Source organism: Colobus angolensis, unplaced genomic scaffold, assembly GCF_000951035.1.
Source record: "Colobus angolensis palliatus isolate OR3802 unplaced genomic scaffold, Cang.pa_1.0 Scaffold54, whole genome shotgun sequence".
Classification (NCBI taxonomy): domain Eukaryota; kingdom Metazoa; phylum Chordata; class Mammalia; order Primates; family Cercopithecidae; genus Colobus; species Colobus angolensis.
Window position 1 is genome coordinate 165374 of NW_012118932.1, and position 13833 is coordinate 179206.

Below are 13833 nucleotides of genomic sequence, written 5' to 3' on the forward strand. Positions count from 1 at the left end.
CTCGGCCTCCCAAAGTGCTGGGATTACAGGCTTGAGCCACCGCGCCCGGCCAAGATTTACTAATTTTACATTCCCAGTTGAGTGAGGATTTTTAAAATGACTCATTGCTTTTCTTTTTTTATGTTATTACAGTTTCTTTATAAAATAATTGAAAATCGTTGTTTAATGTTCCATTGAATGGTTGTGCCATAGTTTGTTACAATTTTTTTTTTTTAATATTTAGGTTGTTTCCAAAGTTTTATTATTATAAATAATGCACTTATTAAAGCTTTGCCCAAAGAACTATATTTCTTCATGGCAACTATTTACTAAAAGTAAATCTCAATCATAAGATGATTATTTCAGAGACTGGTATTTTGCGACTTTTGATAAACATTGCCGACGCTCTAATCTGTGCTGCCGCTAGCAGTGTTGCAGGCAGTCATTTCAAGATCTCTTCAACAGTAGTAGCCATTTTAAATATTTTTCAAAGTCTGCTAACTTAATGAGTTGTTTTATTTTGTTGTTGTGGTTGTTTTGCTTATTAATGGAAGTGAACGTAACATTTTTCCACGTTTACTCAATTTATTTCTTCTTGTGTGAAATATATATGACAGAAGTGGTTTTAAGAGCATTTTCAATACTAATAACCAAGCTGGGTCTATAATATATCTAAGGTTAGAAGTATGTCTAAGTGTAGCTGGAGTCTTTCTTTATTTTGTTTTTTGGTTTTTTTTTGAGACGCAGTCTTGCTTTACCACCCAGGCTGGAGTGCAGTGGCGTGATCTCGGCTCACTGCAACCTCCGCCTCCTGGGTTCAAGAGATTCTCCTGCCTCAGCCTCCCGAGTAGCTGGGATTACAGGCACCGGCCACCTCGCCCAGCTGATTTTTGTATTTTTAGTAGAGACAGGGTTTCACCACGTTGGCCAGGATGGTCTAGAACTCCTGATCTCAAGTGATCTGCCCACCTCGGCCTCCCAAAGTGCTGGGATTACAGGCGTGAACCACGGCGCCTGGCCTAGTGTTTGTGTTTTACGTAAATTGGATCATACTATATATAGTGTTTCAGAACCTGTTTTTTCCTTTTTACATTTACTTTGTTTTTAACGTTTTCTGTAGCATTACAACTGATAGATAATATCTCATAGTCAGAATATACTGAAATTTAGTGAACCATTCTGTCAGTACATTTAGGTGGTTTCAGGTTTTGCTGTGATAACATTACGAAACCTTCTTGGTTCTGTCTCTAAGTGTATGGTATTTGGAAAGGCTATTTATTTTGTGTATTGCTGTGGATTCCTTAGACCCTCTAGTGGTTTTTCAGTTGATACATTTGGATTTCCTAGGTGGAAAATCTTATTGCAGTCCGCCCTCCTGGGTCTCAGGACACTTCCTTGGCCTGAAAGTCCTGTGATAACTTCGTCTGGGAGGATGCCTTGGAAAGGGATGCTCTTTCCTCAGACCTGGCACAGTCACCCCTATTGTCACTGGATCCGTAACTAGGGTCAAATCTTAGCATGTTACAGGGGCACATATAACTCAGACAACTAACTCCGAAGGAAATCACTTACACACCAAAAGAAGGGTAAGATTTTGCTAGTGAATATTGGAAGCAGCCTGGGAAACATGTCGAATTGATTCTAAGAGTGTTTGATCCAACAGGGCAGGCTAGAACATTCCATTTGGTTAATTCATTGATACAGACGCACTTACCTGAGAGTCTAGATGTCGTGGGTTAGCTTGCGCAGCTAGAGGTGATTCAACAGTTGCCTACATTTGATGAGGTGGAGATGCCAGAGCTTCCCGGCTATGATTTGGGGGAGACAATCCAGAGACGTAGGGAGACAGGAATGTCACCGTAGATTTATCATGTGTGACTTGCACATCTACCACCAAACACCCATCCATAACCATGAGAAGGCCCAGAAGACACTTCTTTACTAAGACATTGAGAAACAGAATAGTGAGGGGAGCATCTGCATCCCTACAAGCTCTGTGCTTGCTTTCCTGTGTAGGCAGGTGTGACCCTAAGGGTGTTGTCACTGAGATGAGCTTCCTGATATCAGTGGGGTGATGGGGTCCCGAAGTGCCTTAGGATAAGTGGGAGCACTTAATTGTCAAAGATAAGGTGGGAACATTTACCACGAAGGGCGGCAGAGACGTATCAGTAATCAGAATGCCTTTGGCCACAGGGATTCTTGGCAATGGCTAATCAATCGTGGTATCTCTAGGAACAAAATTGATGGGCTGCCTACTAAAGTATAACAGAAAAAGAGTCCGGGTCTGGTAGCCAGAACCCTGATTTGAATCACCACAGCAGAGAGTCACGGCCGCTCCCCTAGCTCCTAGGACTGAGTCAATTCACAGCCCCAGGGCCCCTTTATGAACTGGGGTGTGGGTGTGTGGGCATGTCCCCCCGAGGATGAACTCTGCAGCCCTGCTGCGTCCCTACTGTAAGTCTCCCGGTAGCTCCTACTCAGAAGACCTGTGTAATTTACAGAGTGACTGTGCACTGGGATGACTGAAGCATTGGCTCTGAACTGATGTTCATCCACAGGGACCCAAAGTGACACTGCGGCCACTAGTCAAAATGGGCGGTTATGGGGGCTAGGTGACAGGTGGAGCCTGAACTAGCCTGACTGTGAGTCCACCTGTTCCGTGGACCCTCTCTTTGTTTCCTCCATTACTGAAGCTGTTATTGGACTAGATATACTTGGGGACATTATGATAGTAAGGACCAAGACGAGCTTCTTGAACTTCCCCTCCCTACTAAAATAGAAAACCAGAAGCAGTGCTGCACTCCTGGTGGAACTACAGAGATGAGCGCCACCATCAAAGACCTGAAGGAAGCAGCAGTGGTGATTCCACGTCCCTATTTAACTCAGCCGTCTGGCCCGCGCAGAAGAGGCGTGGATCTTGGAGAGTTATTATGGACTATTGTGACTACTAGTGACTATTAGTCACTATTAGTGACTCCAGTTGCAGCTACTATTTTAAATGTAGTATCTTCCTTGGAGCAAGTCTTCAGTGGCTCCTGGTTCTTGGTATACAGCTGTTAACCTGACCAAAGCTCTGTCTTCAAACCAATTTGAAAGACCACCAGAAGCAGTCTGGTTTTACCTGGCAGGGCCAACAGTACCCCTTCATAGTCTCACATCAGGGCTCTCCGCACTGTTCTCTCCCATAATCTGGTCTGCAGAGATAGCACCCCTGGACTTTTCACAAAACGTCATGGTCGCTCACTGCATTAATGATGTTATGCTGATTGTATCTGATGAAGAGGAACTAGCAAGGACTTTAGATACCTTAGTAAGAAATATGTGAACTAGAAGGTGAGTGCTTAACTCCATTTCTGATACCAATTCTTTATCATTAGTAATCCATTTAGGAGAGAGAAATCATACCAATAATTTAACAGATAAAATCCAACAAAAAGAATCACAAGCTATTCATAAGGGATTGGCTACTCAGAAGGGATAAAAGAGAACTCTAAAGAATATCCTAAGGCCAGGCGTGGTGGCTCACACCTGTAATCCCAGCACTGTGGGAGGCCAAGGTGGGAGGATTGCTTGAACCCAGGAGTTGGAGACCAATCTGGGAAATATAGTGAGACCTCATCTCTAAAAAAAAAAAAAAAGAAGAAGAAGAAGAGAGAGAGAGGGAGGGAGGAAAGGAGGAAAGGAAGGAAGGAAGGAAGGAAGGAAGGAAGGAAGGAAGGAAGGAAGGAAGGAAGGAAGGAAGGAAAGAAGGAAGGAAGGGAAAGGAGGGAGGGACGAAGGAAGGAAGGAAGGTAGGAGGGAGGGAGGGAGGGAGGCTGGCCCAGGACAATATCCAAAAAAGAAATAAACTGGAAAGGTGGGGGCGGGAGGGGGAAGGAGCCTTCCCAAGGGTAAGATTCAGGCCTCATTGGAGAGGGTATGGCCGTGGCCCACTGGATGGCAGCGGTGTTTGCTGGGTTGCCTTGGGCCAGAGCTGGCTCACAGCCAGCTGGCAGGATAAGGCTGGCAAGCAGGAAGCGGTGGACCTTGCTAACTATTTGTTTGTTTGTTTGTTTGTTTACTAATCTGGATGCGTACTCAATTAGGGGGGAAAAAAAGGAACAAAACTTTTTTTGTCCATTGAGATATTTTTTCTCCTTTAATATGTTAATAGAGTAGAATACATTGAGAGAGTTGCTGATTTGAGTCATCCTTAAATTCCTGGGATAAACCCCACTAGGTCACAATGCGTTTGGCCAGTAAGAATCCTCCTGCGTGGTCTCCGTACAACGTGTGGGTGGACAAGTGCCACCGGGTGTCCCCGCACACGCCGCTGGCGACAGGAAACGGGGCAGCGCCCTCCTGTTGCGCCTCCAGCGCTCTCTGCTGACGCAGGGTAGCATGTTGTCAGCTGGCAAGAAAAACGTTCCTAGCAAGCATCCACCTTCACCAAGAAAGGTGAATTTGGAGCTGACAGGCAATAAATTGTAATTGGCACAAATGAGTTTTTCTTTAAATTATCAAGTGTGAGGTTTACTCTGTAGGTTTCTGGTAGACAAGCTTTATCAACTTCAGGAAGTATCTTTTTGTTCTTGTTAAAAAGTTTGTTTTTCTCAACAAAATGAGTACTAGATTTTGAGATGGATTTTTTTTCATTAATTGAGATGATATCGTTTTAATATGTTAATAAAGTGAAATACATTAATAGATTTGCTGATGTTGGGTCATCTTCAAATTCTTGGGGTAAACCTTACCCGATCATAGTGTGTTGTTCCTTTTTTTTTTTTTTTTCCTTGAAACGGAGTTTTGCTCTTGTCACCCAGGCTGGAGTGCAGTGGTGCAATCTCGGCTCGGTGCAACTTCTGCCTCCCGAGTTCAAGCGATTCTCCTGCCTCAGCCTCCCGAGTAGCTGGGATTACAGGCATGCGCCACCATGCCCGGGTAATTTTGTATTTTTTTAGTGGAGACAGGGTTTTCTCCATGTTGGCCAGGCTGGTCTCGAACTCCTGACTTCAGCTCATCCACCTGCCTTGGCGTCCCAAAGTGCTGGGATTACAGGCATGAGCCACCGTGCCCAGCCTGTTATTCCTTTAATAGACTGCTAAAAAACTGATTTATAGACTTAAAAAATTTTTTTGTATTTTGAACTTTTTTTTTAATTTTTAATTTTTGTGGGTACATAGTAGGTGTATACACTTATGGAGTGCATGACGTACTTTGATGCAGGTGTGCGATGCGTCGGAGTCACATCAGGGGAAATGGGGTATCCATCACCGTCAGCCTTTATCCTTTGTGTTACAAATGATCTAGTTATACTCGTTTGGTTCTTTTTAAATTTACAATTAAAGTATTGACTATGGTGACCCTGTTTTGCTACCCAATACTGGGTCTTACTCATTCTTTCTACTTTTTTGTACACATTAATCATCTCCACGTCCTCCCCATCCCCCACTACCTTCCCAGCCTCCGGTAACCACCTTCCACTCTCGATCTCCATGAGTTCAATTGTTTTAATATTTAGCTCTCACAAAGAACACGTGAAGTTTGTCTTTCCGTGCCTGGCTTATTTCACTTAACGTAATAACCTCAGTTCCATCTATATTGTTGCAAATGACACAATCTCCTTCTGGGCTGAATAGTACACCATTGCTTATATGTCCCACCTTTTTAAGTTATTTATTTATTTATTTATTCCTTTTTGAGAGGGAGCGTTGTTCTGTTGCCCACGATCTTGGCTCACTGCAACCTCTGCCTCCCAGGTTCAAGCAATTCTCCTGTCTCAGCCTCCTGAGTAGCTGGGATTACAGGTACCCACCACTACGCCTGGCTAATTTTTATATTTTGGTAGAGATGGGGTTTCTCCATGTTGGTCAGCCTGGTCTCGAACTTCTGACCCCAAGTGATCCACCCGCCTTGGCCTCCCAAAGTGCTGGGATTACAGGTGTGAGCCACCGCGCCCGGCCCCACCTTTTTTTTTATCCATTCATCTGTTGGTAGACACTTACATTGCTTCCAGATCTTGGCTATTGTGAACAGTGCTGCAATAAACATAGGAGTGCAGACATCTCTTCAACATCTAATTTCCTTTCTTTTGGGTATACACCTGGCAGTGGGACTGCTGGATCATATGGTAGCTCTATTTTTAGTTTTTTGAAGACCCTCCAAACTGTTCTCCATAGTGGTTGTGCTAATTGACGTTTCCACCAACCCACAGCGTACAAGCATTCCTCTTTCTCCACATCCTTCCCAGCATTTGTTACTGTCTGTCTTTTAGATATACGCCATTTTCACTGGGGTGAGATGACGCCTCACAGTTCTGATTTGCATTTCTCTGATGATTAGTGATGTTGAGCACCTTTTTATATGTCTGTTTGATGTTTGTATGTCTTCTTTTGAGAAATGTCTATTCAGATCTTTGGCTCTTTTAAAATACATATATATATAGAGAGAGAGAGAGAGAGACGAGGTCTCACTGTGTTGCCCAGGCTGGCCTTGAACTCCTGAGCTCAAGCAATTCATCCTCTAGCCTAGGCCTCCCAAAGTGCTGGGGTTATAGGTGTGAGTGATTACACTCAGTCCTTTTGGCCCTTTTTTCACATTATTAGATTTTTTCCTATAGACTTGTTTGAGCTCCTTATATATTCTGTTTATTAAACCCTTGTCATATAGGTAGTTTGCAATTATTTTCTCCAGTTCTGTGGGTTGTCTTTTCACTTTGTTGATTGTCTTGTTTGCTATGCAGAAGCTTTTTATTTTCTTTCTTTTTTGGCACAGTCTTGCTCTGTCGCCCAAGCTGGAGTGTAGCGGCACAATCTCGGCTGACTGCAACCTCCACCTCCTGGGTTCAAGCGATTCTCGTGCCACAGCCTCCCGAGTAGCTGGGACTATAGGAGTACACTGCCATGCCCAGCTAATTTTTCTATTTTCAGTAGAGGTGGAGTTTCACCATGTTGGCCAGGCTGGCCTTGAAGTCCTGGCCTCAAGTGATCCACCCGCCTCAGCCTCCCATAGTGCTGGGATTACGGGCGTGAGCCACTGCACCTGGCCTGTGCAGAAGCTTTTTAACTTGATATGATCCATTTGTTCATTTTTGCTTTGGTTGCCTGTGCTTGTGGGGTATTATTTAAGAAATCTTCGGCCGGGCGCGGTGGCTCAAGCCTGTAATCCCAGCACTTTGGGAGGCCGAGACGGGCGGATCACGAGGTCAGGAGATCGAGACCATCCAACACAGTGAAACCCCGTCTCTACTAAAAAATACAAAAAAATAGCCGGGCGAGGTGGCGGGCGCCTGTAGTCCCAGCTACTCGGGAGGCTGAGGCAGGAGAATGGCGTAAACCCGGGAGGCGGAGCTTGCAGTGAGCTGAGGTCCGGCCACTGCACTCCAGCCTGGGCGACAGAGTGAGACTCCGTCTCAAAAAAAAAAAAAATCTTCGCCCAGTCCAATGTCCTGAAGAGTTTCCCCAGCATTTTCTTTTAGTAGTTTCATAGTTTGAGGTCTTAAATTTAAATCTTTAATCAATTTTGATTTAATTTTTGTAAATGGTGAGAGATAACTGTCTAGTTTCATTCTTCTGCATATGGATATCCAGTTTTCCCAGCACCATTCATTGAAAGGACTATCCTTTCCCCAGTGTTTGTTCTTGGTACCTTGTCAAAAGTGAATTCACTATAGATTTATTGATTTGCTTCCGGGTTCTCTATTCTGTTCCATTGGTCTATGTGTCTGTTTTTATTCCAGTGCCATGCTGTTTTGGTTACTATAGCTCTATAGTATAATTTGAAATCAGGTAATGTGATTCTTCCAGTTTATTTTTACTCAGGATAGCTTTGGCTATTCTGGGTCTCTTGTGGTTCCATATCAATTTTAGGATTGTTTTTCTATTGCTGTGGAGAATGTCATTGGTATTTTGATAAGGAGTGCATTGAATCTGTGGATTGTTTTGGGTAGTAACGTACATTTTAACAATATTGATTCTTCCAATCCATGAACAGAGAATGTCTTTCCATTTCTTTCATCATTTTTTCTTTTGTCCTCCCTGTGTATTTTCAAACAGCCTATCTATCTTCAAGCTCACAAATTCTTTCTTCTGCTTGATCACTTCTGCTCTTGAGACTCTGATGCCTTCTTAAGTATGTCAGTTGCATTTTTCAACTCAAGAATTTGTTTCTTTTTAATTATTTCAATCTCTGTTAAATTTATCACAATTTCTGAATTATTTCTCTGTGTTATCTTGATTTTCTTTGAGTTTCCCCAAAATGGCTATTTTGAATTCTCTGTCTGAAATATCACATATCTTTGTTTCTCCAGGATTAGTCCCTGGTGCCTTATTTCATTTGTTTGGTGAGGTCATGTTTTCCTGGATGGTCTTGATGCTTCTGGATGTTCATTGGTGTATGGGCATTGAAGAGTTACGTATTTATTGTAGTCCTTGCAGTCTGGGTTTATTTGTACTCATCCTTGTGAAGGCTTTCTAGGTGTATGAAGGGACTTGAGTGTTGTGATCTAAGCCGTACCTCACTAGGGAACACTCCAAGCCCATAATTCTGTGGTTCATGCAGACTTGTAGAGGTATCACCTTGGTGGTCTTAGATAAGATCCAGATGAATTTTCTGGATTGCCAGGGAGAGACTCTTGTTCTTTTTCCTTACTTTCTCCCAGAGTCTCTCACTCTTTGCTGAGCTGCCTGGAGCTGAGAATGGGGTGACACAAGCCCCCTGGTGACCACCACCACTGCCACTGTGCTGGGTCAGACCTGAAGCCAGCACAGCACCTGGTCTCACCTAAGGCTTGCTGTAACCACTACCTGGCTACTGCCTATGTTTGCTCAAGGCCCTAGGACTCTACAATCAGCAGGTGGCAAAGTCTGTCAAGCTTGTGTCCTTCCCTTCAGAGTGGTGAGTCCCCCCAGGCCCTGGACAGGTCCAGAGATGCTGTCTGGGAGCCAAGGGCTGCAGTCAAAAACCTTAGAAGTCTACCTTGTGCTCTAAGCTCCTGCAGCTAAGCTGGCCTTCAAGCCATAAGACAAAGTCCTTCCTACTCTTCCATCTGCTTTCCACATGCAGAGGAGCCTCTGCTCATGGCCGTGACTACCACAGGCCCATGGAGAGTGCCGCCAGGCTACTACTGATGTTCACCTAAAGGCCCAAGGACTCTTCAGTCAGCTTGTGGTGAATGCTGCCAGGCCTGGAACTTACTCTTCAAGGGAGTGGGCTACCCTCTTACCCCGAGCAGGACCAGAAATAACATCCAAGAGTCAAAGCCTTGGGCCGGGGGCGGCGGCTCACGCCTGTAATCCCAGCACTTTGGGAGGCTGAGGGGGGTGGATCACCTGAGGTCACAAGTTTGAGACCAGCCTGGCTAACATGGTGAAACCCTGTCTCTACTAAAAATACAAACATTAGCCAGGCATGGTGGCAGGTGCCTGTAATGCCAGCTACTTGGAGGCTGAGGCAGGAGAATCGCTTGAACCCCAGAGGTGGAGATGGCAGTGAGCCAAGATCGTGCCACCGCACTCCAACCTGGGTAACAGAGTGAGACTCCATTTCAAAAAAAAGGCGTCAAGGCCTGAACTGGGGACTCCAAGAGCCTCTTGGTGCTCTACCCCACGGTAGTTGAGGTGGCACCTAAGGTGTAAGACAGAGTCCTCTTACTTTTTCCTCTGCTTTTCTCAAGCAGGAGTCTCTCACCATAGCCACTACCATGTCTTCGAAGCCAGCACATCTCAGAGTCCCGCCCAAGGCCCATGGTGAGCCCCTGCGAGTCACTGCTGGTTATTCAGGGCCCGGGGGCTCTTTCCTCAGTAGATGATGAATCCTGCCAGGACTGGGTCCTCCCTACAAGGCAGTGCGTTCCCTTCTGGCCCCAGGTGTGTCTAGAAATGCCACCCAGGAGCTAGGCCTGGAGTAGGGGCCTCATGACTCTGCCCATTGCCCTATTCTCCTGTGGCTGAGCTGGTATCCAAGATGCAAGACAAAGTCCTCTGTACTCGTCCCTCTCCTCAAACAGAAGAAGGGGAAGTCTCTTTCAGAGGCGAGCTGCACTGCCTGAGGTTGGGGCATGGGTGATACAAGCACTCCCTTAACCACCCCGGCTGGTGTCTCACTAGGTCCCAAGTCCCCCAGGGCCACAGGCATCAGGACCAGGACTTGCCTAAGGGTTGTAGTCCTCCTGGCCTAGACCCCCTTTTCAAGTATATTTAGGATCCCAGAGCAGTGTAGCCTGTGATGGTGAGGCTTGCTGGGACTCGGGTCCCACCGCTGGGCTGGGCGGTTCTCCTCTGGCTGGGGCTGGTCTCAATGCTCCCTCCATGGGTGGGCATCACCCGAGTTCAACCCGGTTTTGCTTTCCACCGTGACGGCAGCACCAGGTTCAAGGCACAGTCACAGGGGCCGTGCCCTCCCTCCCACAGCTGCTCAGATTCCCACCCTGTGCCACGTGGCTGCTGCCAGGGGATGGAGGAGGGGTGTCGTCAGCAATTCAAAACCGTCTTTCCTACCCTCTTCAGTGCCTTTTCAGCAATACGAAGTTAAACCAGGTACTGCAATTGCTTACCTGATTTTTGGTTCTTATGAAGGTGCGTTTTTGTACAGACAGTTGTCAAACAGCGTTCCTGGGTGGCAGAACTGTCAGTGGAGGCTTCTATTTGGCCATCTCGCTCTGTACTGCCGCTGCTTCCTTTTTATTAATTTTCATTTTTCTTTTTTTCCTCTTTATATCTCATCTCTCCCTTATTTTGTGTTGTCTTGTGGCATTCTTGGGTAAACATAAGATCAATACCATGGATTTTTAAATTTTTTAAATTTTTCTTTGAGACAGGGGAGCTCACTGTGTTGCTCAGGCTGGTCTTGAACTCCTGGGCTCAAGCAATCCTCCCACCTCAGCCTCCACGTAGCTGGGATTATAGGCACATGCCACCACAGCCAGCCTCGACTTCCACTTTGTATTTATATATTCCACAAGTGAGATTAACCTATAGGTTTAGTTTTTGGTGCTGCTTTGTGCTATTGCTGTCAGAGTTCTGCTAGCTTGGCAGCATGAATGGGAAGCTTTCCATCTTTTTATGCTCTGAAACCTAAAAATACAAATAAACCAGATTATTATGATGATTTTATTTTTTTAGCTAATGCCTTCTTCAGTGAAAACATTATCTGTTCCTTGAAGCTTGATAAAATTCAATCATAAAGAATTTTGTCTGGTTATATTCAAGTGGAGCTATTCAACTGTAAAAAAAAGATTATTGATCTTTTATCTCTTTTTGAGTCTTTTTTGTAACTGATGTCTTCCTAGAAAATAATCCATTTCATCTAAACACTGATTTCAAATTTATTAGCATAAAGCTATGCTCTATAGTTTTTGTTTTTTTTACAATTTTAAAGTCCTTTATTTCTGTAGTAATGAAACCTTTTTCATTAATTTTTTTAAAAAGATGTGTCTTCTTTCCTTTTTTCTTACTGAAATTTGTTAAAGGTTTGACCATTTTATTGATCTTTATTAAAAAACCATCTGATACGGTTTGGTTCTGTGTCCCCACCCAAATGTCACCTTGAATTGTAATAGTCCCCACGTGTCAGGGGCATGTAGTTCTCTAGGTAGTTCATAGCTGGATTTCTTTTTTTTTTTTTTTTTTGAGACGGAGTCTTGCTCTGTCGCCCAGGCTGGAGTGCAGTGGCCGGATCTCAGCTCACTGCAAGCTCCGCCTCCCGGGTTCCCGCCATTCTCCTGCCTCAGCCTCCCGAGTAGCTGGGACTACAGGCGCCGCCACCTCGCCCGGCTAGTTTTTTTTTTGTATTTTTTAGTAGAGACGGGGTTTCACCGTGTAGACCAGGATGGTCTCGATCTCCTGACCTCGTGATCCACCCGTCTCGGCCTCCCAAAGTGCTGGGATTACAGGCTTGAGCCACCGCGCCCAGCTGATTTTGTGTTTTTAGTAGAGACGGGGCTTCTCCATGTTGGTCAGACTGGTCTTGAACTCCCGACCTCAGGTGATCCGCTCACCTCGGCCTCCCAAAGTGATGGGATTACAGGTGTGAGCCACTGCGCCTGGCCCTCTATTTTTAAATTGACTAACACACAAGTAAAATGTGTAAGTACTTAGTGTATAGTTTGATGAGCATTTATGTATACACATTCATGTAACCACCACCTGGATAAAGATAGAGAGAACATTTACAGCATCCCAAAGTCTCCCTCACACCCCATTCCCAATCAGAAATCCAACTCTCCACCCAGATAAGTAACTACTGTTCTGACTTCTCTCACTATAGAAAGTTTTGCTTCTTCTTGAAACTTATGTAAGTGGAATCATACAGTATACAATGTTTTGTGTCTGCTGAATGCCATGTTTTCATGTTCTTTCCAAATAGAAACTTGAGGAGAGGCTAGAGTTCTGGATGGAGAAATATGATAAGGACACAGAAATGAAAGAGAATGAACTAAATGCTCTCAAAGCCACAAAGGCCAGTGACTTAGCACACCTTCAAGACCTGGCAAAGACGGTAAGGAAGGAATTAGGGCGCTCACTGAGGAGGAAGTGGCAACTAAGCTACAGTAGCTGGGTATTGCTATTTTGAGTCAAAATCTTTTTAGATGCTGCTGTAATACTCACATAGTGCATACTCTGTCCCAGGTGCTACCCGCACAGCCCCTGAGACAGATACTGTGATTGTTCTTACTTTATGACCTCTGGAGACATCGGTGATGATTTCTAACAAGTTTGTGATTATGGTTTCATCATGGAATAAGTGCAGAACTTCCTAAATTTCTTTTTTTTTTTTTTTTTTTTTGAGACGGAGTCTCGCTCTGTCACCCAGGCTGGAGTGCTGTGGCCGGATCTCAGCTCACTGCAAGCTCCGCCTCCCGGGTTCACGCCATTCTCCTGCCTCAGCCTCCCGGGTAGCTGGGACTACAGGTGCTGCCACCTCGCCCGGCTAGTTTTTTGTATTTTTTAGTAGAGACAGGGTTTCACCGTGTTAGCCAGGATGGTCTCGATCTCCTGACCTCGTGATCCACCCGTCTCGGCCTCCCAAAGTGCTAGGATTACAGGCTTGAGCCACCGCGCCCGGCCCCTAAATTTCTTTCAAAAGTCAGCTACTGCTGGGCATGGTGGTTCACACCTGTAATCCCAGCACTTTGGGAGGCCGAGGCAAGCAGATCACTTGAGATCAGGAGTTTGAGACAAGCCTGGGTAACATGGCAAAACCCCATCTCTACCAAAAATACAAAAACTAGCCATGCATGGTGGCACGTGGCTGTTAATTCCAGCTACTCACGAGGCTGAGGCAGGAGAATCACTTGAACCGGGAGGCGGAGGTTGCAGTGAGCCAAGATTGAGTCACTGCGCTCTAGCCTGGGTGACAGAGTGAGACTCTGTCTCAAAACAAACAAAAAAGACAGCTACTGTATATCTACATTCTCCCAAAGTTTAAAAAAAATCCATATTGAAGTCATTGATCACACATTGATTCGTATTTTATTTTTTAGGAAAGACAGAACTTAAATTTGAATTATTAAAACTGAAAAAGTTTTTGGGAACAATTATAAAGTTAGTATGTGAATATTTACACTCTAGGAATCTATTACTTTTTTTCTTTGGTTTATCTTTAGATGGAACACGTTTTATTCTGAAATTTTATATTAAAAGTGCAGGGCTGGCTGGGCTACAGCATAGTCAAGAGAGCACTGTAATAAATGATGAATGTCTATCTTTGCAGATAAGAGAGTGTGAACAGGTCATCATTGAAGATCGTATAGAAAAGGAGAGGAGCAAGAATAAGATAGAACAGGATCTCTTGGAATTAAAGAGCGTCATAAAGGTAAAGAACCATAATCAGTATCTCGCCATAGCTGGCCTAACACTGAGGAACACAAAAGAATTT

The 13833-nt window shown here is 44.8% G+C and overlaps 1 protein-coding gene across 1 annotated transcript in view; it reads left to right on the forward strand.

The window, feature by feature from the left end:
- IQCG (IQ motif containing G) overlaps positions 1-13833 on the forward strand; it is a 49612-nt gene that overhangs the window by 33382 nt on the left and 2397 nt on the right. The window contains exons 10-11 of the mRNA XM_011961156.1: positions 12322-12453; positions 13669-13770. Coding sequence (XP_011816546.1) covers positions 12322-12453; positions 13669-13770 — 234 coding nt within the window. The remainder of the gene's footprint in view (positions 1-12321; positions 12454-13668; positions 13771-13833) is intronic.